This window comes from Astatotilapia calliptera, chromosome 18 (assembly GCF_900246225.1).
Source record: "Astatotilapia calliptera chromosome 18, fAstCal1.2, whole genome shotgun sequence".
Lineage (NCBI taxonomy): Eukaryota > Metazoa > Chordata > Actinopteri > Cichliformes > Cichlidae > Astatotilapia > Astatotilapia calliptera.
In genome coordinates, this window is record NC_039319.1 from 1,556,247 (window position 1) to 1,579,726 (window position 23,480).

A 23,480-nucleotide genomic window follows, 5' to 3' on the forward strand; every position below is an offset into this window, starting at 1 on the left:
AAAGAGGCTCTATTGCCAAATGTTCCTATGGTGGTTGCCAGGAAACCCAAACGATGTGTGTTGCTATGTCCATCTGAGAAACGGGGATGTACCTGAACTCATTTACACCAACTGGTGTCTGCTCCATTCATTTGTAATGACCGGTCATCTTTGACTAGGAACACCAAGAGTGTACGAATGTTGGATAAAAACACACAAAATTGTATGTAGACTAAAACATTTTGTGTGTTGAAGTCCTCTTTGTGGACAAAGACATGGAAGCTCAGATCAATTTAAACAGACATTCTTTAGACGTCTTGATGCTCATGCGACATTTCTTTTAGAGATAAAATGTTTAAATCTGTCAAATTTGAACACGAGGGTTGACCCCGTCTCCACACCCAGCTCCTGAACCGATTCTGGACTGAAACGACGCTAACGGCCTGATTTAAAGGTTGGTGGTCAACACACAGAAAACTGGACCCAGCATTAAAGGAGAACATAGTTGGTTTTTATTTAAAGTCTGATTCAATCTTTTCTGAAAGTCTACAGAGAGACAGAAACACAAAAAGCCTTAAAGTAAAGCTCAGATCTCAAACGTGACTACAAATCTGCTGTCAGAGCACAAACCGACGAGGACCCGCCGCCCTGAAGCCTCCCAAACATCTCCGAGTGGAATGTCATCGACGATCCAAGTACATCAAGTAACTCATATGAGAGTCAGCAGAGATCTACGTGGTGAGCTTCTGACACGAAAACAAAGAGGATCTTCTCCTTGACACTTCTGGTCGAATTCGCCCTCACGTTCAGGAATATTTTATCTTTATTATTGTTCAAATACACTTTGTAAATGCAACATGAAAAGCACAATCACACAGAGAACAGACACGTCTCTCTGAAGTCCGCTTTCGTAAAATGCCCCACCAGGAAAATAAAAACAGGCTTTCATTTCTTCCTCCTCAGAACTTTATTTTCTAAACATGGAAAACTGTTTCCTGTCGGTTCAAACTGTCAAATCCTGCTCAAGCCTGGCATCCTGATTAGCCAGCTGTCGCTCTAAAATAATGACAGCGTGACGCCACAGATGCCCCCAGATCCAGCATCAGCCGTTCCCACCGCATGAACCTTCCCGGGAACTCGTTTAGACCTAAAAATCTACTTAAAGATGGACGAGGATCGAGTTTGGCTTGTTGTTTTAAAGCGGTTAAATACGACGGCAAAAATATAAAAACAAGACACCTGCAGTCTAACCTCTGCCTGCGTCATTTAATGAAGGGCGAGCCACAGTAACGAAGCGAATAACATCCAGCAGGTCATCATTACCCGGGCCGGGGGAAGGGTTTGAGTTCAGTGCCTCAGTTTGGAAATTAGTATTTATCTTTTTAAACGGCATATATAGAAACACAAGTGTGCTGATGATACCACACTGAACACTTTATTGTTAGTGGCTGATAAAAACTGAGCCGTGAACTTTGTTCAGCTCCTAACGTGATGCGTTTACATCAGATCCTGAGTTTTCCCACAACGTGATCACAAAGTCGAAGCAAACACAGGCCAGCCGATTCTTGAGGGCAGCTTGAGCTCAATGGTTCAACTTCACTGTAGCTCAGAGGTCACAGGACAGAAAAACGTTTCAGTATTCATGAGGAGAAACTGTTTGGTGTCATGGCAACGTTAAATCTGTTTAGGATCCTGCTGCTCACACATAAACATTCCCGTCGTCCGAGCACAGAAAACCGTGACGTCAAAGGTGGCGTACGAGACTTCATTTGAAAGAACATTTTCACGTTTACGCGCAGCCCTGAAACCTGGTCACTGGCGGCCTGAACGATGTTTCAGAGGACAGTTAATGAGCTATCCTGTTTTCCCCGTCAGTTTGGAACCTCGTGACTTTTTGGATAAACTAAACAAAACGGTGAAACCTATTTGGGGCTAAATCCTTAGGTTATGAAACAAAGCACACAGACTGCAGATCCAAAGTTTCACGCGGACTCTGTGATGGGTTTTTCTTTTCCACAGGTCCGACCCGCCCCCCCGCACTCCTCTGAAAAGTGAAACCTGCAGTAAAGACCTTAATAATTACATGTTTTCAATAAACTGCACTGCTGATTAATAGACAAGTGAAATACTGACGTTGGTGTTTGGAGCTAAAGTGTTTAAAGCAGACTTTGTTTCCCTGCAGAGCTGCTCGTGATCTGCTCTCAATTATTCAAAGATTTGCTTTCGCAAGGTTTCAGTACTTCTTTCCACTGAAGCGAAAACTATTTTAAAAAGATATCTGCTCTGGTTTTACTGGCGTGAGATCAAACTGGGCTGCAGGTGAACCTTCTTCTTTCAAATGAAGCGAAAGCAACAAGAAGTCCGTTCATCAGCGAGTTAGACGTTTTACATTTTTTCTGAACGACGTTGCAGGTTTGTTAGAAAAAAATCAAATGAATCTTTAAACCCTTAAAGAACGAAAGGAGAGCAGCAACGGCGAAGGACCATGAGAGCGCCGCCCTTTTTCTGTCAGTCACAGGAAGCTGAGCCGCTCTTACAGGATTGGTTAGAAGCAGCAGGAAACGAAACACTGAAGGAATTTTTAGTCGTCACAAATGATTCACTGATTAAATAAAGAAAATAGATTCTTCATTAAAATAATTTCTTAATTGCTTCATATTTCACTCTGCCTGTGCTGAGCGAGTTACTCAGCGTGTCCTCACCTCCTCACCACCTTCTGCATGTTTTTACTTTTATGTCATTAAACTAAATATTTCTGTATTTTACAGCAAACCGGGAAATATTTTTGGCCTACTGGAACCTGCAGATTAACCAGTAATCAAATACACTTTTTTAGCTGTTATTTCTTGGTAGCTTTTGAGTCTGGTTAGGGTGGCTTTACACTGAAGGGGGCGGGGCTTCACTCACAGGTTCAATAAAAGCAGAGCTACAGGGTCTCCAGACGCTCCGTTCCATAATAATAATAAAAAAAACAAATTTGCTGCACAGCCTCGAGCTGCAGTCGTGCTTCTCCAAGAAAGGATAATAGAAAACGTTCTGGGCGAGCTGCATAAAACCAGTGAAGAAGAACGGCAACAAAAACAAACAGTAAATGCAGGTAAGCAAGCAGGGTTACATATTTCCATTTTTTCTTCATTACGTAAAGAAATAACAGGAAGAAGAGGTCAGAGAGGAAGAGAACCCCGAAAATATCCAAGCAGGAAGCTAATAGACATACCTGTATCACCCGGAGGGCGCAAAGCTAAAACGGCTACGAACAAATCACAAAGTACATTTTCTATTTTTTGTGTTTTTTTGTTAATAACTGCAATCTCTTGAAGCTAACAGTGACACTATCCCTACGGTCGACAGGGTGTTTATGATCTTTCCTCAGTCTTTCCTGCGATGTTCATCGTGAAGCCACCCCGTCGTCGGGCACCGACACAAGCGGGCGCTCAGCCCGGGAGGCGTTACACCTGGCTTCACAACGTCCAGTCCTGATTCTCACGGCTAAGACACAAGTCCAACTATGGCAATATATATTCACGTATATATTTATATAGCTGAAAACTTTCCTTCCTTCCTTTCTTCCTTCCTCCCTCCTCAGTAATGAAAATGAATGGAGATCAGAAAGTCCAGTCTTGTTTTGACCCCCCCGTGCATCACCTGGCCTCCCCCCAAACCCGACAACCACATCATTCTGGCTCTCGAACGGCCCCGCTTCAGTCTACAGCGGCGGCGGAGATGCTAAAAACCGGCTCTCCATCGGGACCGAGCAGACGTCCAGGAGGTCGTTCTTTTTTCCGTTTTAATTTTTTTTTTAATCTTTTTCCAAAGAAAGAAGAAGAAGTTCTTCCAGATGACGAGTTCGTGGAGATGTGGCGTCTGTCCATAACGGGGGGGCAGTGATGTGAAGGGGGGGTGGTTCCTCAATGTTCAGATTTCCACCGGTTGAATGAAACCCGGCGGTGGCGTGGTGCGTGGCACCGCGGTCGAAGAGATCCCGCGCCCTCCGATCCAGGAGGGGCGTCACCGCTCCTTGACAGCCGAGGGGGGTGGGGGTGGTGATTCAGCCTCGTCGGGGGGTCGTGTTGCCTCCCCAGCCTCCACCGTTTCTCGCCGGTTTAATTTGAGTTGGAGCTTGTTTTCGTCAAACATCTGTGGTTTTTTTCCCCTCCGTTTCTCCTGGTGGTGGTTTGTTGACGTCCGGACACAAAGCGCCGCCTCGCGCTGCCGTTCAGTGAGGCGGGTTCATGGCACCGTGACCTCGCTGCTGCTTCTGCTTCTGCTGCAGGAGGAGCTGCTCCAGCGCCGAAGGGCCCGGCTGCATCATGGAGCTCGACCAGATGGACTGTGGGGGAAGGCAGAGGGTTAGCGTGAGGCTAAATCCAGCAGAGGTCGCACAAGGGAGAAAACATCAGCGAGTCAGACGATAAACACGACTCATTTCTTCTCAGGCGTCTGAACTTGTGGGCCTGGTGTTACCTTGAGGCTGTCAAGCAGCACGGTGGAGGACGACTCCTCCATTGGAGAGTCCTGATTGGTCCAGGAGCTGCCCGTCGATCCAGCCTGGTGCCAGCTGCTGTCTGATGCAGAGGAGGCCGTGGTTGGCAGGTAGTCCAGACCGAATCCGCCGACTGCTCCTGAAACACAATGAGCACACGTGAGGCCCTTCTGTCACGTGACCTTTACTGGCTGTTTATTGGCCCACAGTGTTCGCTTCTTGATCAGCTGCTCCTCTGATAAAAATGTTAAACCGTAGACTTTTGTTTTGAAAAAGTTAAACTAAACCAAACATGGTCAAAATCTAAAGGATCACAGACATCAAACGGCTCCGTTAGCAAGAGCATTTTCCAGGCTCACCACTCTTGCTGGCCTTCCAGCAGTCCATTCCCCTGCGGTCCCGGTTGTCCGGAGTCCCGATGGGCCCAAAGTTGGAGAAAGGCATGGCTCCGTGGTTGTGGGTTGGAGGGGAAGACGGCAGGCTGCTGGGATTGGACGAGTGAGGAGACTGGCTGGCTGGCGTAGAGTGATCTGCCAATCAGAGCACAGTTTCCATTAGCCGCACGTTCCGCCCAGCACGAATGAATATTAATCACATCTCTGTGACGTACCTGAGCTGGCGGGGAGAGAAGGGGACCACGGGGTGCCCTCAAACAGCGTGTAGAGGGACGTCTCCTGGTGCACCATGGGAGCGTCGGGCTTGGAGCTGGGCGGCAGGTTTTTACCGTAGGCCTGACTGAAAATGCTGTTCTGGTTGTACTCCTGCACACAAACACAAGCTGCCGTCAGCCTCGTATTTATCATTATTATGAAGGAAGACTTCAGTGACATCATCTATTGCTAACAAGCTGAGCAAACCACGAGTATTCAAATGTTCACATTTACCATCCGTGAACCGATGCTGTCATTTATTGCCTGCAAACTCTTTGTGTTTGTTCCTCACTGTGGTCGTACCTGCCACTCTCACTTATTTCATTTGACTATTAATCCATCCTATTCACTAAAGCAAAGTCACGCAGTCAACATCATCATTCTTCTCAGGCTGATGGTCTTAAAAACTAAACTCTGCGCAAATATCGAGTCTCACAAGAATGTGTGATGGTGTGTGTTTGCATTAAGTAGAGCTGGAGAGGTCAGCAGGACCGAGGCCAAGGCTCTGACCTGCATGGGGAAGCCGGGTATGGGCAGCAGAGAGGACGACTGGCTGATGACCTCGGGGCCGCTGTCCACTCGGGTCTGGTTTGGCAGCTGGAGAGAGAGAAGATGATGACTGACCTCAGATCAGTGCAGGAGTGAGTCATGAAGCTGTTCCACAGTAAAAGCCCCGGGGAGGAGTTTTATTGTGAAGCAGCTGCATCACACATCAAGTAAATCTTTGTGATGTGCAGCTGGTGGTTTCTGAGGTTTCCAAACTGGATCCTTGAAAGTCATTGCAGGAATTTAAATGCGTCGGTAATCAATCACTCAAATCTTAAACACAGCTCTCCTAACTCAAGCCTCACATTTGGAAACCCAAATCAGTTTCAATTGATTTGTTTCCGAAAAAAGGATCCATAATATTTCAGTCTCCAGCTGTTTCCCCGTGTTTCTCTTAAAGTTTGAAAACATACAGCATGCGATTACTGAAGCCGCCTCATCCCAGAAAAATCCCCTCCACTGTTAGCTCTCTACTTCTGTCACAAACAAGGCCAGGTCAGCGTAACAAAGACTGAGAATACTTTTAATTAATAAATTCAAGCTGTGCTTCAAAACATTGAACATCTTAGAAGTAAATCAATGAGACTATGAGGCATGTTTCAGTTTGACCTCTAAAGTCCAATCCCAACATAAACTTGGCTGATCTCTCGTTGTAGATCACCGTCGTGCACCTCAGAGCAGTTTTCAGCTTGGATGAGTTTTACGGCTTTGGGAGGAAGTTCTGTCCTGGTGTATCTGAGCTTCAGTGAGGAGCGCTACAGCTCCGACAACACCATCCTTAAACTTGATTTTCATTTTGAGAAGGGCGGAGTTAACCCTGCACTCTGAGCCGCAGGCGTCAGTTTGACCCTTGGTTCCCTCAGATAGCTCTGACATTAAACTACAAGTAAAAACTGGCACCGTGGAAGACGACTTCAAGGTGCACAACCCCATAAAAGTCAAAGGATGAACACGGCTGGACTTTGCGGCTAAAAACAGTTCGGCTGTAGTTTTTTTTAGTTGAAGCTTTTATAAGCAAGAAGAGGGTGAGTCTGTGATTAAAACACGACTTCCTGGGAGCGATCTAAACATAGCAGCTGAGCTGGAAGGTGTCTAGATACACCTGAGAGGGTGACCTCTGCTGGGAGATCAGCCAAATTCATATCAGGTAAGGTCTATCAAAGGATGATGCTTGCATGCTGGGATGAACTCCTTTGTCCCTCTAAATGTGAGGATTCTGCAGATTGTGACAATAACTCTAACATCTGGAAATGTGAGCAGCTCTGGTGAGCAGAGGGTGGCTTCAGACTAGATGCAGGGAAGTCAGGGTTTAAGGATGGGGAAGAGTGCTGGGTGAGGAAGACAGGGCTACATACAAATATATTTGGTCCAGGAGCAGTGCTAAGAGGGCCAGCCAAGGCCTGGAAGAAATCAGGAGGCTTAGTAAAGACGAGCTCCTCCTCCTCCTCAAAATCTGCTAGAGTTTTTAACAGGTCAGGAGGTAGAAGAGGCGAGCTCTTGTTGTCCTAGTGAGAGATGAAGCAAGAAGAGGAAGAACAGAAAGAAGAAAGAAAATGAGAGGGGGAAATGTAAAGAACAGAAAACGAAAGAAGGCAAGCCAGTAAGACCGAGGTGGAGAAAAGGGAAGTTACGCTGAAGGCTACCAAAGCTTGCAAGCTGACAGAGAAAAAAGAAAAATCATCACTAAACAAGTCCGAGCGTCTGCTCATGACCAGGTTTCTTTACACATGCGGAAAACTACCACAGAGTTTCTGATATCAGTATAGAGTGAGCTTCAAATTCATCAACCTTCTGTGAGAGGCAGAGGAAAAGAAGAAGTGTGGGTCCATTAAACTTTTCTAAAAACATTTTTATACTGGCAGGAAATTCTTTAAAAATCTAATTTAATCTCATTTAAACCCAGATTACCTGGAAAATGACTGATGTACATAGGGCAGGGCGATATGGCCAAAAATATATATCACGATATATATTTGAAAATTTGTGATAACGATATAACGATATAATGTCTGCGAGACAAAATGCAACTCCACAACTTTACTAGTGCAAAAAAAACCATCCATTCCTTTTACTTAAACAAGCAGCTGGTTTTTATGTGCATTAAGGCTTTATAAACATTTAACAGAGCAAATGCAAATTCCTTGCTGAAAGTTTAACCAAAAGGCATTTCCAGTAGAAATGGGCTGACATATCCTGAGCATAACCATGTATAATATCCACTGAAGTTAAAAAGAGGTGCTTTGCAACATTAAACTGCAGTGTGCAGTACGTATTTTTCGGACCATAAGGTGCACAGGATTATAAGGCACATTAAAGGAAACAAAGCAGTCAGATAAATCAAACTTTATCAAACTCATTCTTCTTGTTTCCTCCACTTCTGTACCATTGATTCATTAATGCTGTATTCTATCACAGCTGCTCTATTCCCATGTTGTTGCAGTATATTAATGACTAACCTGGTATTATGGATGGATTATCTCAGTTGTTCTCCTGACTGAAGTTTGGTCCGTTTACAGCATCCTGCCATGCGATTGCATTTGTCTCTAACCATGAGGAACCTTCACGTTAACTTTTATAAGTGGGAAAGTGTTAGTGTTCATCCTCCAGCTTCACTGTTTATGTTATGCTAACATAGCTGTGTCGCTAGCCACCACGTAGCACATCATTATATACCAGCTAGCCCAACTTCAGTAACCCTACAAACGTCACTGCTGTTTAGTTTCCTGTCTTCATTTATGTTGGAAGTGATAGCAGAGCTGTACGTTTGAATGTTTTCAGAAATCTCTCAGTCAGAACGTGCTATATCATGCTTAGGTAACTAGCGAAACTAGCGAGCTAACTTCCGCTAGCTTCCTGCTAACTTCTAACTCCGTTAAATGTAATAAATTTTGTTTTCATGGATGCCTGGAAGTTAAACGTCATAGTTACACCTGGTAAAGCAGCAATGCTGATCGTTTTATTAAAGATGAAAGAATTTAGACAATTTTAAACTCTCAGTGATGTTCGTTTGACTTCGGGACTTTAAAGGATGGAGTTTAGGACCCAGATTACTCCCAGATTTACAAGCACCTTGGTCCAACAAATACGGCAATAACAACGGCCGCTTGCATGTTGTACAAAGAAAAAAAGTGCTTTGTTGTGTATCTGACGGACAAACACCAAACCAGTTAAGTTGCACCATTTTTACAAAACAATCCTGGCTCATCCGTTTCACTCAACAATCTACTTTCCCCGTTCACATTCTCCGTTACCGTGCGTTCTCCGTGCTTTTTCGGCACTGCGCATGCGCGTTTTACCCATATTCTATCTCGATATGTCATTTTCTTATCGTTGCCTAGCGTTGTACCAGTATTACCGTGAACGGTATAATATGGCCCAGCCCTAGATGTACATATAAGCCAATCAAATTTCTCCATTTACTTTGTAATGTGTAGCTATGGAGAAGGCATGTTTTATTGAAACATACCGACACAAGTAATCACGCCTCTCTTTTCCTTCTTGAGGAATTAATGCGATACTTAAATATTATGTGCGATATATAAATAATATTTAAATAGTACAAACGTGACTTTTGGCAAATTTTAACAGCCTGAATCAGGAGAAACGATTACTGCAACAACAGTTACACCCAAGTTTAGATTTAGATTTTAGTTCATCTAAAAAATAAATAAATAAAAAACCAAAGTTAAAAGAAAGAAAAAAAAAAAAAAAAAAAAAAAAAAGCAGGAAAATAAAGAAAAAGAAGCAGAAAAAGCAAAAAGCAGCAAAACAAACTCCTCCCTCTGCGTCTGCTGACAGCAGCTCACCTCAAACGGGGGTCCCCGGGGCCCATCCTGCTCTGAGCAGATACCCCCCGGCGATGGCCTCTTCATTCTGTCGGCCAGCACAGCCAGGCTGTCCCCGATCCTGTAAGACGAGTCCCAGTAGAAGTCCTGTAACTTCACGTCGGGGTACTTCATCTTCTTGTCCATGCTGGAGACCTGAGCCGACGACTGCAGCTGGTGCTCGTACATCTTCAGAGGATCCTGAGCTGCCATGTAGAAGGCCTGCTGCTGCTGCTTCTGCTGCTGCGGCTGCTTGATGGGCATCTGCATGGGAGACACCTTCTGCAGGGCCGCCTGGGCCTGGTTCCACATGTGACTCGACTGCTCCTGGACCTGCATGTACTGCTCAGGGCGGGAACACAACGAGAAGGAAACATCAGTGGACAGTTCAAATCTGAGGTGCTCACACTCAGATTTCCATGTTTTTGATATTTTGAGACCTGAAACCAAGTTACATTTAATGGATGTAAAGAGAGTAAAACACGCTGAGGTAAACAATGAGCTGCCTCAGTGTGAGAGCCTGGGAGGGGTCAGCACAGAGACAGAGGAGAAACGAGGCACGCTGGTTGTGCTCAAGTTCATTAGCGATGCTCACTATAAAAGCTGTGAGCAGGAAAGAGGCACTCTGAGCATAAACATCACATTTCACTAAAAAAATGGAAAAAGAAGTGTTTCAGCCGCGAGTCTTTCAAACAGGAATCAGTTTAGGAGCCGAGTTAATCGCTCTTTCAGCTGATGACTGTATGAAGGTAGTGACAGTCATGTGACCTGACCTGCTGCAGTCCTGGGTGGTGAGGTGGACTCTTTCCCATCCCAACCTGCTGGACTGGTTTGGTGGGTGACTGCTGCTGACTCATCGTCAGCTGGACTGACTGCTGCAAGGCCTGCTGGGAGGGAGTCTGAGTCTGGCCCTGCTGAGCCTGGGACGGGCCGTGTCCCGAGGATCCCGGCCCCTGACCGGGCCCCGGGCCCGAGGGCCTCTGCTGACTGTAGGGAATGTGAGACTGCTTCCCAGCTTGGACCTGGGTGCCCGCCTGGGTGTGGACAGGCTGCTGGAGGAAAGGCCCTGGGACGGACACACCGGTGGAGAAGGTGAAGCCCGGATTCACCTGGAGTCCAGGGAAGGCCACGGGAGAAGGGATCACATAGGCTGAGGGAGGGAAACCTGCAGAGGAAGCGATCGGGATCAGAGTTTGGAGCCACAGAGACAACAGAGATGAAGCTCACGGAGAGGCATATTCGTTTAAGATGAGGTCAGCAGACCCAGTTTGGTCTGAAGTTCAACAACAAAAAAAGTTTGGACGAGCTCAGTGGTTCAAACCCAGGCTGAGCCCCTCTGTGTGAAGTCTGCAGATTCTGCATGTGGCTGTGCACGTTTTAGACAGAAGCTCTGGTCTTTCCCACCATTGAACATGCAAAAATCGCCCTAATGGTGCCTCTGGGACCAGTTCAAATTTAAAGTTTAAATTTAAAGAAAAAGGTCCAAACGTACCGGGTCTGCTGGGCAGAGGCGGGAAGGCTCCTGGATGATGGATTGGGATGAACTGGGATGAGCAGGTGGTTTGAGTCTGAGTGACAGGAGTCTTCTTAGCCTCAGACACCGGAGTCTTCCTCAGCTCTGTCTGTGCCTTCACCTGAGCGAAAGGAAACGCATCATCACGCCGGCTCAAACCTGCAGCTTCGTCAGTGAAAATATTTCAGCGTCTCTACCTGTTTTCCAGCATCGGCCGTTTTCTCATGGACGCTCTTCTTCAGCTCGCTCTTCCTCTTACCATCCCTCTTCAGCTCTGTTTTCCCAGCGGCCCCGTTGCCTTTGGAGAAGTCTCGGCGCTCCTTGCCACCATCTTTCTGATGGTGGTTCCTTGTGGGGTCACGGCTCTGCTCTCTGGGTTTGATGTTCTCTTTGAAGGTGACCACTGGACGGTCGCTGCTGTCGGGCCACGAGCTCTGAGTCTTCCCCACCGAAAGCACGGACTTCAGGCCGGAATTCCCGCCGTCGTTGGCCGTCTGCTCGCCATTCAACGACTCCTGCAGCACGGGTACCTCCTTTTCCTGCGGCTCCTCAATGGCCTCTTCTGGAATGTCAGTCATGAAGATGAGGAGGCCATCCTCGCTCACTCTGCACTGGATCAGTCTGCAAAGGGGAAACAGCCATGACACACCAGTCCGTACACAGCACGACGTCACAGAGCGGAGTAACACTCACCCCGGCTGGCTGTCAGCCACCCATTTGCCCAGGCTGATGAGTCGCTGGTGTCGGGCATGCACCGGCAGGCCGTCCCGGTCCACCAGGATGCCCTGATGTCCTTTGGTGAAGTCCAGACACCTGAAACACAAACACACATCAGAACATCTGCGCTGACCAAACACTTTAAACAATCACCAAGAGAGGGAGGCGAGTCGTCACCTCAGAGCAGGACGGAGAGCCAAGAAACCCTGCAGCTCAAACTCCTCAGGCAGGGGTGTGACTGTGGAGAAAACAAACATCCTAGAATCAAGAATGAACTTTGTAAAAAAATTAACCAACGAGTTCGATTAAAAGTTAAAAAACAAATGTTTTGGTTTATTCAGACAGGATTTAAACTGTGAGGGTCGCAGGTTAAACTGCTGCAGTGCTAACAGTGACCGAAGGGACTTCACTTCCTGTGAACCTCTTTGTATCAAAACTGGCTGAAAATGCAGCAGATGCACAACAGGGGGCGCCTGTGAACTAGCTCACTGTTCACAAGCAAAGGACACCCCCCCCCCCCATTCGCCCATAAAACGCCAGCATTCTGCTAATGCACGCCGACTAAAGATTTAGAACAGGACGCCGTCCCATGATGGCGCCCGTTTGCTGGTTTTGATGGCTGAAGGTGATGCCGTCTGGAAGCAGCACATCTGGAGGATGCTGTAAAGCGGCTTGTGGATCTTTGATGTTTCCTAATACTTCCCTAAAATTTGAGGAAAGATTCCAGATTCAAAATAATTACTCCAAGAAACGTACAGAGTAGCAGTCATGGAGTCATTATAAGAGGATTTATTCTGTGAACACAGCCTTTTGTTTTATTGTCAACTTTAACCTGGAGAATGAAACTGTAGTGAGATGAAAGCACGCTAGCAGCAGTTTTCCTGCTTTCTCAGTGATCTGTCACTTACTAAGGCGACGTTTGCGTATTTTACAGCGGTCGTTGTGAACAGGAATAACAGAACAGTCTGAGCTCGTCTGCTGTGTGTAAGAATCAAAACGTAACCTAAAGTTACAAAGTAGTTTCCAGGAAATTAGGAGCAATGTCCCACCTGAGGAGCAGGACAGGTCGTCCTCTTTGGGCTGGAAACTGTTGAGAATGGACACGAGCCAGGGCCAAACACTGAGAGAGAGGAAGAGGATGCAGAGTTACAGCTTCAGTACAAAACTCTGCTGATTAAGAGAGAGAAAGTGGGCAGGACTTACTACTGCCGTTTAACAAGAGCGGCCTCGTGGAAGACGCTGGGCCTCAGTTTGAGCCAGTCCAGCGACACCTTGATGGCCGGCAGCGGGCACTCGCCCATGATCTCCTCCCCGCGGTTCTTGTTGAGCAGCACGCGGCTGCACATGACGCCCAGGAAGGACACTGAGGAGACAGTTTTGAGTTGTTGCAGGTTACACGTATGAGTCGCTGTACTTCTAATAAATGTAAAAGCCACCATATAAATCTGACATGAGTATCATTCAAACAAAGCAGGAGCCGTCCACGACTCCATCCATGTAATCGGCCATTAACAGTTTTCAGTTCTTACTGAAAAGGCCGAGGAGCTGGAACCAGCTGATCTGCTGCTCGCTGCTGTAGCTCTGCTCGCTGCCGTCAGCCGTCAGGTCTCTGAGGTGGTGCAGCTCAAACAGGTTAATGACGGTGATGTGGACGAGCTGCTGAGAGCTGAAGGCTTTCTGCAGGATCAGCCTCTGCACACGCAAACACACAGCAACACCCGTGTCATACAAACGGACTCGCACAGATTTGCACGTCGCGGTGCATCAAACAGCGTTTAGTTGTACCTGAAACTGCTCCTCCAGTTTCTCTCTCAGGCCGTCCAGCTTGTCCAGACTCTTACTCAGGTAGACGTGACCGTGAAACTTGATGAAGGCCTTGATGAAATCGGACACGCTCCACTTGGTTTTCACTTCATCGCGACTGCAGGACCACAGAAGGAGGATTTAACAGAGCGGAAATGAGACATCGTCACACTTCGAGACAGTTTAAAGAGTTTGGTTTTCCCTTTTCAGATGAAATCTTAGATCATTTCCTTTGACTCTACAGCGGGTGAAATAGTGTTTGTGCTGTGAGCTAGTACCTCTCCAGAGCCTTGGACAGCGCCTTCTGCAGGTTGGTGGAGGCTGCTGGGAAGGGGAACTTGACTGCAATGCTGCGGCAGTAATAGAAGATGGTGGTGAGGTGGTCTCCTTTAGAGGAGGCCAGGATGGCCAGCTGGTTGTAGGGCTGACCTGCAGGAGACACGGAGAGGCAGCACATGAGCAGGGAAGAACTACAAACATGGCTGCTTCTCGTCATTATGAATACCAAACACCAGAACACACATATCATTTCTTTAGATTATATTATTCAGTATCAGTGTTTTACAGCAGAGCTTTTAAATGTCAGTAATTCATCTTTAACATCAGCTGTCCCTCACATGTGACACTATTTACAAGAGGCAGAGTGGTAACTATAGCAACCCCAGCATAATTCAACCACATTTCTTTCTCAGTACTTGAAAGCTGCAAGAATTACGCGCGTATGACATTCAGATGAAACGACTCAGTGTTTGAATGTGTTTAGAGCTCAGCTGATAAAGGGACAGATTTCCAAAAACAGCAAAATCTAAAAGCCAGTTAAAGAAAACGTGCGGGGACTCACCGTTAGATGGAACCAGCTGAGCTGCGTGCCGGTAGTAGGACTCGGCCTGGCTGGTCTGGTTACGATATCGAGCTGAAAGACAAAGACAAAGAAAATAAGCTCTGAAAAACCAACATCAGGGCTGGTTTTTCAAATGAGCTTCCCGTTCGCCGCTCACGAACGGGAAGCTTTTCTCACCGATGTCTCCGAGATGGACGAGGCAGTGCTGGCAGATGTAGGAGCAGGAGCTGGGCTGAGGGGTGACGATGGCGCTGGTGTTGCTCTGCTTATTGCTGATGATGCCGAGCTGAGACGACTTCACGCGGCAGGGCAGGTCCACGTTGAACACGGTGCACAGCTCCTGCAGTAACTGGAACACGGCAGACACAGTGAGACGTCGTTTGAATGGTTTCTATCAGTGGTGATGTGGGGCTTTAACTCCATTCACTTTGTCTGTGTGTTAGCAGGATTACTCCAAACAAAAATCCTCCCAGAGGCGGAGCCTAGACCAGCTTAGAAATGACTGCAGGGATTATTTCTTTAGAGCAAAACTGGACATTTTTTCATAACTTCACAAACACAAGGTGAGCCTACCTGTGTGTAGAAGCCACTGGCAGCTTCCAGAAACAGCGACAGGTTGGCCTGGACCTCGCTGCGGTTGGGGTTGGCTCGGTTCTTGGCCTGGCTCTGAAGCGTGGTGATCTGGTTCTTGAAAGCATGATTCCACCTGCAGGCAGAGAGAAACCCACATCAGGACCCAGATGATTGGTAAAGGGATCCTGACTGGCCAATCAGCAGCACGTAGTCGGTTGACGTCACATTTTCGGATCAGCTCACAGCGCTTCGAACAAATACATCCTAAAAAGTACCAGCTCCTTCTGCCTGATGGAAAAGCCCACAAACTGAGTCGAGGGCTATATTACTGCCTTTTTATGTGAAACTGATCTTTGGTGTCAACACATCAAAAATTCTAAATATTCCGACAAACTTTTGGCTTCGTGAGAATTTCTGCAGTAACCAACAAGGAGCGACAGGCTTTCAACAACTTACTTCACAGACCCCAAATATTAAAAACAGTCTCCAGGTTCTCATATATCAGACATCTGTGTGTGTCTGGAAGCTGTGACGATGTGTTTTATTGGTGGAGCTGAACTGGGGGCAGGAAATGACAGTTTAGCACGAAACACAATCGACACATCTGTCCATTATTACGACTGATGATCCACCCACAGCTGCAGGCGGAGACGTGACCTGTAGCTGCGATACATGAGTCAAAGCTTCACACACTGACTGCGCGCTGAATACATCAACACAGAGGGAACAAAGTGGACTCTGCAGATTCATGGATGTCGGACCTCCTCTGTCATCATGCTGTAACCATGGTGACACCATGCGGTCCAAAAGCTGAGCTCAGTTTGTCTTCAGTCACACATTTATTATCACCATTTAGCCACCAAATGTTGCATTAATGTTAAAGGATGTTAGAAACTGAGCACTGCAGCTGATTTGGTCTCCATCAGCTCCATCAGCTCCACCAGCGACTCTGAACCTGCCTGCTACGAAACACTAATAGTGAGCGACTCCCGTTCACACTTTTTGAACCAGGTTATTCTAGAAAGACTTTCTTGTAGTTTTTTTACTGATACCTGTAGATTATTGCTCGTTATTTCCCTTCACTCGTGTCCTTTTTCTCTGCAGTTACAGCAACACAGAAAAAATCCAAACTGGTCTAAATTAATTGAACTGAAATTGTTGGAGAAAATTATGTTGTGTGATGCAGAGCGGAGGAGGGGTGGCTTACAGATCCTGCTCCACCTTCTTGTCCAGAGCATACTCCAGGTCTGTCACCAGCATCTTCTGGTAAAGGTCCTGCAGGGCCTGCCGGGACGTCCACACCTCTGCTGCCCCCAGCTTTGAATCTACACACACACACACACACACACACACACACACACGGTTTAAGGACAGCACCAAAGCAAAGTGGTTCTGATGGAAATGTAAAAGACTAATCTGAGACTTTAACAGTGAAAACACAGGAAATTGCTTCAGTTCAAATGTGGTGGTTTATACGTTTGCTTGGGGAGAAAGGGGTGCTGGTTTGATTCCAGTCAGAGACACGAATCCACTTTACGTTGGGTCAGGAAGGGCATGCGACCTCACACTGCCAAATCAAACACAAGCTACCCCCTGGGAGAGCCCCTGTGACAAGGGAGCAGCTGAAAGTCCCTATAAATACTTGATACACTGTCTCTGAGACACAGGAGCTTATTTTCGAAACCGAGCAGAACCTTCTTGCGAGTGCTGATGACATTTGTGCAACTTTAAACTTCCTGTCACGGGCAGACGGGGGAGCCGTGCTGCGGTTGGGGCCGCAGCCCGGTTAGTCGATAACATCTCAGAAACAACAACTAGCAGCACGTGCTTTTGTACGTGACCACACAAAGGAGATGCTACAAGCACGAGAGGGCGAGCTGTCAAACATATGGCCTTGGGACCAGAACCATCCCACCAAACGGTCCAATCGGGACAAACCACTTTGGAAAGACTGTGACCAACTGGAAGCCAAGAATCCAAAAATACAACAAAGAAGATGTGTGGAGCAGTTCAGATCCTCTATGAGGCAACAATGGGACAACATTCCTTTCCCAAACATCCAGCAGCTGCTCTCCTCGGTTTCCAGCCGTTTATAGACTGTAGTTAAAAGCAGAGGGATGCTACGCAGTGGAAACATGGCCCTGTCCCAACTTTAATTACACCTGCTGCTGCCCTCAAATTCAAAATGAGCTCATTTAAAGTTTTCTCACTTTAGAATTTGACAGCGTCACGTTTTTGGGATTTTATGCACCTGCAGGAGAGCAAAGCATCATATGTCACCTGATTTACACACAGTGAACGTCTGCCTGATTCTTCATTGTTTTTCTTCTTCACATTTTTATTTATTTGAATTCTTCTGTTTAATTTTTGTCATGCATGACATATGCATCTCTGTTGGACACGCCCCTCCCTGTAGCTGCCCGGTGGAGGACGTGTACATGGATGTATATGATTGGTGGAGTAGAAAACACAACACAACCAATCTGATCTAAAGTGTAACAGAGATGAGTATTAATGACTATTTACATTATCTGCACCCAAGAGCTAATTGTTTATACTAAATTCTGGCAAAAGTCACCTTGATGACAGCAGACACACAGTTTGAAGCCTTTATGACAAAAACAGCATCAATCCAAGAGTCTGAAATGTTAATAAACTCCAACCGTGATGGCGTCCAGCATCTCCGTGTTCCTGCGCCGACTGACAACAAAGAGATACCGACATGCCTCCAGATAAAAACATGCAAATGAACCATCATAACCGAGCTCGGGCTCACTGGAGGCAGCTCAGCTAGACAAACTGGAAGGTTTCCAGTCATCGTGAGAAGCTGCTGCTCTGCTTTAAAATCAGGCTGAGGCAGCAGGTCTAATGGATTCACTGGTCTGCTGTAAGACCAAACAATGACTTCAGCTTCAACCAAACTGGAAGTAACACGTCGTCTGTGTTGATTACAGCTGTGGTCTGGTAACAGATGATTTTCCTGGTGTCTGAGCCAAGACCTTCTCCTCCTTCCTTCTGATGATCGTTTTTTACAATTACAGATGACTCTCTGAAAGCTAATGTCGGATTTGTGTTTGTGTAGCTCTGTGGTTACACACTCACAGAGGGAACTGAAGCTACAGAGGCGTAGTTATGTGCAATCATTCAAAAAGCCAGCTTCAAGCCCGGCTGTGATGACCTGTGCTATGAAGGGAGAATACTAATTGGTTGACTGGTTTTGTCGGATAATGTCCTGACCACACGGACTGTGTACCTGCCGGCAACCAAAGCCTGCTCAACCCTGACTGAACCACAAACTAGAAATCACCTGGTGCCAAAAAACAGCACATTCTAGACATTTTTCTGTTTTACTTGTGGATCAAATGCTTATTAACCAGGAGCTGCATCTGTATTTGTCTGTTTTCTCTAACTCGTAATATTTAGCTGAGCTACAGCTTTACGTTGCTAAAACACTGATTTAGTTCTTTTTAGCATGAAGCCTGCAAGTGAGCCCCAGACCTCCAAGTCCCCCCAATAACAGCAGATTCCCAATGTGTGTGCAGGCTCCGCGTAATAATAACTGCAGAGCGACAGGAGCTCAGTCACACCATCAGCTGAGCTGGTCCAAAGAACTGAAACATTTCATCACATCAGCAAAATAAGGAACCAGCAGGGTTTGTTCTCCCTGAGGCTCTTCAAAGAAACGTTCACCTGCGCTCACGCTTTCATTTAAAGCTCGCGTCTCTGTTTCAGCTTACATACCTCACAGCTTTGTGATGCACATAAGTCTCTTAAACAGAAATCATCACTTTGAATCAATCTTTGAGTTTTAACTATCGTTCATCTAAAGTAAACTAAATAAGTGTGAATTAAATAAACCCTGGCGTCGTCGTTTACAGAGAAGTGAAAGGAAAGAAGTGACGAAGGGCTATCTGTCAGCGTCCACGTCGACCCGCTCGATACAGGCCGGTGAGTCAAAACTGCTGGAAGTCCGTCTGCTTCCCTTCACCTTGGTTTTAAAGCAGGTGCCTCACACACATCAGCAGCACTTTAACCAACAATTTTCATCCAATTTGCATTTTTCCATTTCATTGATGACAAAAAGAAAGTGCAGAGCCGCTCGTCTCAGCAAGCTACACACCACAGCGGGACGCTTTCAAAGTTAATGTCAGATATAAAAAAATATATATATAGTTCAATAAAAAAAACCTGAATAAGCAACATTTTTTGTAGTTTCTGGAGGTTTCTGCTATAACAGGAATTTACCAACTTTTTTAATTCTGCTTTCCAACTTTTAGTATTTTTCAAAGATGATTTAAGAAAACTTCTATTTATTTATTTATTAGCCCACACAAATGCCAAGAAAAACAAATAAATAACAAAGACTTGACATAACTGGAGAGAGCACAAATTACTGAGAGAAAAGCTGAAGGCTGAAGTTTCAGCTTGTTACATCTTCTCTTTTCACAGTGTACGGTCTAAATACCTTCATAACTCACCTTCTAAAACAAAGATTCACATCAAGACTTCTGCATAAATGACCTTTTAATTGTGTTGCCTTCCAGCTGTTTATGCACACTGAGTGTCTTAAAAAGCATCTATAAATAAAATGTATCATCAACATTATTATTCTTACTACACTTAATGCCTTTTAAACACACGAGTTACCCAGTGGGTGTCTGACCTGATGCCTGTATTGCGAGGCGGGTTTGGAGCTTACTGAGGTACCTGCAGGTTTAACCCTGAGTTTTGTTATGAAGGAGGTTCACATCTTACCAGGATACATCACCATGGCAACTTATGCTGCAGACCTGACCTGCTCTGGAGTAGATCATGTCTGAGATAAGAAACCAAGTGGTTTAAAATCCTTGCATACTGACCATTCAGATCCATGAAAACAACTTTACCATTCCTCAGAGCTCAGTGTGCAAACAGGAGGAGGAGCGGAAACTTTAAGGAAGTCTAAAGTTCAAATTCTCAGAAGAAGCTTGTTGACATTTATTATTAAAAAAAAAAAAAAAAAACTGGCTATAAACGGGGAACCATTTACACGTTATTACCTCGTATCAGATTTGTAAGCAGACTGAGTCTATGTTTGAATTCTGTTTCATTTTCCTCTCAGAGCATTAAACACAACCAGCACTGCAAAGGAAACAATAAACCTGTCTCACACACATCTAAACATTCACTTTGTGGAGCAGCTGTAATCCGATCCTCCCGTGTCTTCATGTCTGTTAACTTGCACAGTCGACACTTTTGCAGGTTCTCTTTCCTGGCTTCAAATAAACTAAACTTTATTAACATCTTAAAAGCCAAGTCCACAAAACTTACAATCCTACAGAGGTTTCCTTTCACACATATGCTCATTCTGATGCCTTCAGAGTGAAATGTGTTTAATATCGTATGTGCATCTCATAGTTTCGTTTTCCCTTTCCATCGCTCTGCTCCCAGCAGATCTCTCCATGTTTCTGATTGGTCAGATGCTCTGACTCGTTTGTCTGAACGATGAAGGACTGACCCAGGCTGACTTATCAAGCTTTTAACCACCTCTCAACCTAACTGATGATCTCAGGTTCAATGAAGCCACATTAAGAAAAGTTATCCTCAGACTGCTGAACCTGCCTGAACTGCAGGCCTCCAGAGATGAGCAGGTGAAGGATGAACAGGTGTGTGAGTAAGCAGCGGTGGGGACTTACCTGTCATGTCAGCTTTCAGGGCCTCTGCCTGTCTGCTCGGATGTAAACAGAGAACAGGAGGTTAGAGGCGCGAACACACACAAACACACACAGAGCATGACAACCTGACAGCACCTGTCTCCAGTCATAACAAAGCCTCATACAGCACTTCCTTATTACTGACGATCCACAGATACTACGGAGGCTGCTCCGCCCGTTATCGCTTCATTAAAGCACTAACAGCTCAGATTAAACGTCGTCAGCACGGCACGGAACAGATATCGGGCTCAGCCTACTTCCTGGATACAAAAACTTAGCAATACAAATAGATTTTCGTTACAAACCCGCCCGCTGATTAACGACCACGCGCTGTTTATTAACACCTGTGCACGTAAACCATCGGCACAAACACTTAAACATGCTGATGAAGTAAAGCTGAAGGAGGCGGGTGTGTGAATAGATGCCCAGAGTTCATATGTGACAACCTCAGAAAGGAAATGCTAACATGACATACGCAGGTGGAAGCTAGCTAGCGGGCTAAAGCTAGCAACAACACAGTGGGAAACGTATGGCGGGTAAACGCTCATCTGGCCTTAAATTAGCACACCAAACATCACACCTGTGCGCAGCTGAATGTGATTTAAATAAATAATCCACATCTCAGACTAAAGGAGCGTGAGGCGGCGACATGCAGAGGCGCCGATTGTTTGTTGATGTATGAAGCTAACAGCTAACATTAGCTAAGGGGGTGGTCCCTGGAGCAGCTAGCTCCTGACATACTAAAAGCTGAGCCAAACAAGCCTCCTGTCGGGTCAAAACGTCCGGTTCTGACCGCTCCTGGGCCACCGAGCGACGGACAGAGCGCTCCGCGGTGAACTTACCGGAGGTACTGGGCGCAGAGGTTCATCCTGCCGGATCACCAGTCTCTCAGACAACGACTGGTCCCGATGCTAACGTTCCTCCCGGCGCCATATTGTTCCTGTCTGACCCACACAGGGCCGCTGAGGTGGAGGAGGGGGGGCTGCTGTTAATAATTAACCAATAATTAAAAATATATATAAATGTGTGATAATGTTATATCAAACCAGGCGAAGCATTTTAGTAATACGCATAACAAAATATATTTAATAAAAAAATCATAAATAAAAACCTGAAGTCAGCTGCAGATGTTGTCGTTGTCAGGTTAGAGTCTGGGTAAACAATACTGTACACAAACTGAAGTTCTTCATTTTTCTGCGACACCAGAAGTGGAAAAGCCCCGCAGCCGGTTATGATTTCAAACTGAAAGAAGTTTCCTACAGATGAAAACACCGGGGGCAGAAGATGAGGACAGGAAGTGATCATCAGCAGACAGAGCAACATGAAGGAGAGACACTCTGGGTGTGAATGACATCTATGGATAATATAAGAATATTACCCTCATTCCTCGCAGCTGCTGTTTAACCTCTGCCTAAAGAGCTAAATAGATGTTCAATCTTTACCTCTAATTTTAACTCTGAAAACTATTTTTCAGGGTTCAGACTCAAACCTGCATCACAACCGAACATTATGTCAACAGAAAGCTTTGGTTTTTTGCACGATTCCATCACTTTTGATGTTTCATAATTATGTAGTTTGTAAGTTATCTGGAAAACTCAGAGTCGACATGTAGATGCAACATTTTCACTTTGATCCTGATGAAAAATGGTGACATTCATCAGTTTGTCCTTGAATGTGAGCTTCATGCTTGAACCTAAACAAAGACGCCACCCTTTTATTTTTATGCCACAGCTCGACTCTTTGAAGTTAAATAAATGTGAGTGACCAAACACTGGAAACGTCTTATTTAAAGTCTTTTTATTCAGCGTACACATACAGATTTCTTTTTACTGGCATATCAGACACTTTAAACCCGTTTGACATTCAGCTCCAACGTGAAACGACAGGAAAATGATAGCAGATGATGACGACACGATAAAGGCATGTTTTTATTTGCTGAAACCTGCTGCAGTAAATGTTCATCACATTGCCTTGTGCCTCGACCTCTCAGCAGCACATATATTTATTTACTTTGACCTGTTAGGTTTAGGATTCATGTGTCAACCTCACAGCCTGAGGACCAAATCTGGCCCAGCACACAGCTGAGAATGATCCCCCAAACAGTACACATCATCTAACTGCAGCTGTGGCCTGCAGAGCACGTGGAAGAAAGCTGAGATCGCCCCACTGTGCCCCGATACCGACCCAGCTTCATGAGTGGGACCCAGATATGTTCCATCTCTGCTTTCAGCATGAAAACGTCTTGAAAATGGAGACTTGATTGCACAACAACCCAAAACAGAAAACGTTAACCTCGGTAACTTTCTCAGGTATGCCTGAAACAGCTGGCGTTACCATGGAAACTCAACTCAGTCAGTCAGTAAAATCACAGCAGTGATAAAGTCACCTGATGACAAACAGCACACATGTATCGAATACTGAAGCTGTTTACCTGCAACACAAAGTGCCTCGAGGTGACGGTTGTTGTGATGAACTGAATTACATATAAAACATGCAGATACATAAATAATCTTTACACATCATTTAGAAAAGCAAAGAAGCAAATCTGTGACTTTGATGTTAGAAATGTGTTGTATCAGTGAAACATACATTTTTTTTAGGACTCATCGAAGACCAGCACCCGTCCATCGAGGTGGACGACCTCACCAACGGCCCAAAGGTTAAATCGAATAAAAATAATCTCAGTTTAAAAATAGTCAAACCTCAGATTTGAAAATCACCTTGATACCTGAAGCCCCTCCCCCTCCCTCAGGCGTTTCAGGCCGGCTTGGTCTTTCGCGTGTGGATCTTCATGCGGCGCAACAAGTGGCTCTTCTGACTGAAACATCTGCCGCAGGTTTTGCAGTCCAGCGTCTCAC

At 45.7% G+C, this 23,480-nt stretch overlaps 1 protein-coding gene across 4 annotated transcripts; it reads right to left on the reverse strand.

Moving 5' to 3' along the window:
- Positions 1-468: 468 nt before the first annotated feature.
- On the reverse strand, positions 469-21,952 carry smg7 (SMG7 nonsense mediated mRNA decay factor). 4 transcript variants are annotated; one of them, XM_026149147.1, is made up of 24 exons: positions 21,734-21,952; positions 21,465-21,584; positions 20,605-20,636; positions 16,137-16,254; positions 14,930-15,062; positions 14,534-14,705; positions 14,357-14,428; positions 13,794-13,944; positions 13,498-13,633; positions 13,242-13,404; positions 12,916-13,075; positions 12,762-12,832; positions 11,890-11,950; positions 11,689-11,808; positions 11,193-11,616; positions 10,975-11,116; positions 10,256-10,647; positions 9,465-9,824; positions 7,014-7,163; positions 5,623-5,709; positions 5,073-5,223; positions 4,822-4,992; positions 4,444-4,601; positions 469-4,309 (listed from the first exon to the last, which is right to left on the reverse strand). In XM_026149147.1, the coding sequence occupies exons 2-24, from the start codon at positions 21,488-21,490 to the stop codon at positions 4,196-4,198; spliced, it is 3,564 nt and encodes a 1,187-aa protein (XP_026004932.1). In that variant the 5' UTR covers positions 21,491-21,584; positions 21,734-21,952; the 3' UTR covers positions 469-4,195. The 4 variants fall into 4 exon arrangements, with proteins under 4 accessions (XP_026004932.1, XP_026004935.1, XP_026004934.1 ...); XM_026149150.1 differs by lacking the exon at positions 7,014-7,163 and having other exon boundaries at positions 21,734-21,950; XM_026149149.1 differs by lacking the exons at positions 21,465-21,584; positions 21,734-21,952 and adding an exon at positions 21,098-21,429.
- Between the last annotated feature and the right edge of the window lie 1,528 nt (positions 21,953-23,480).

Coding starts and splice junctions, on each gene's coding strand:
- smg7 (XM_026149147.1), bottom strand. CDS start 21,490: ATGAACCTCTGCGCCCAGTACCTCCG. Junction 14,706..14,929: donor CCAGTGGCTTCTACACACAG/GTAGGCTCACCT, acceptor GCCGTGTTCCAG/TTACTGCAGGAGCTGTGCAC. Junction 13,634..13,793: donor CTGTCCAAGGCTCTGGAGAG/GTACTAGCTCAC, acceptor GTGGTCCTGCAG/TCGCGATGAAGTGAAAACCA.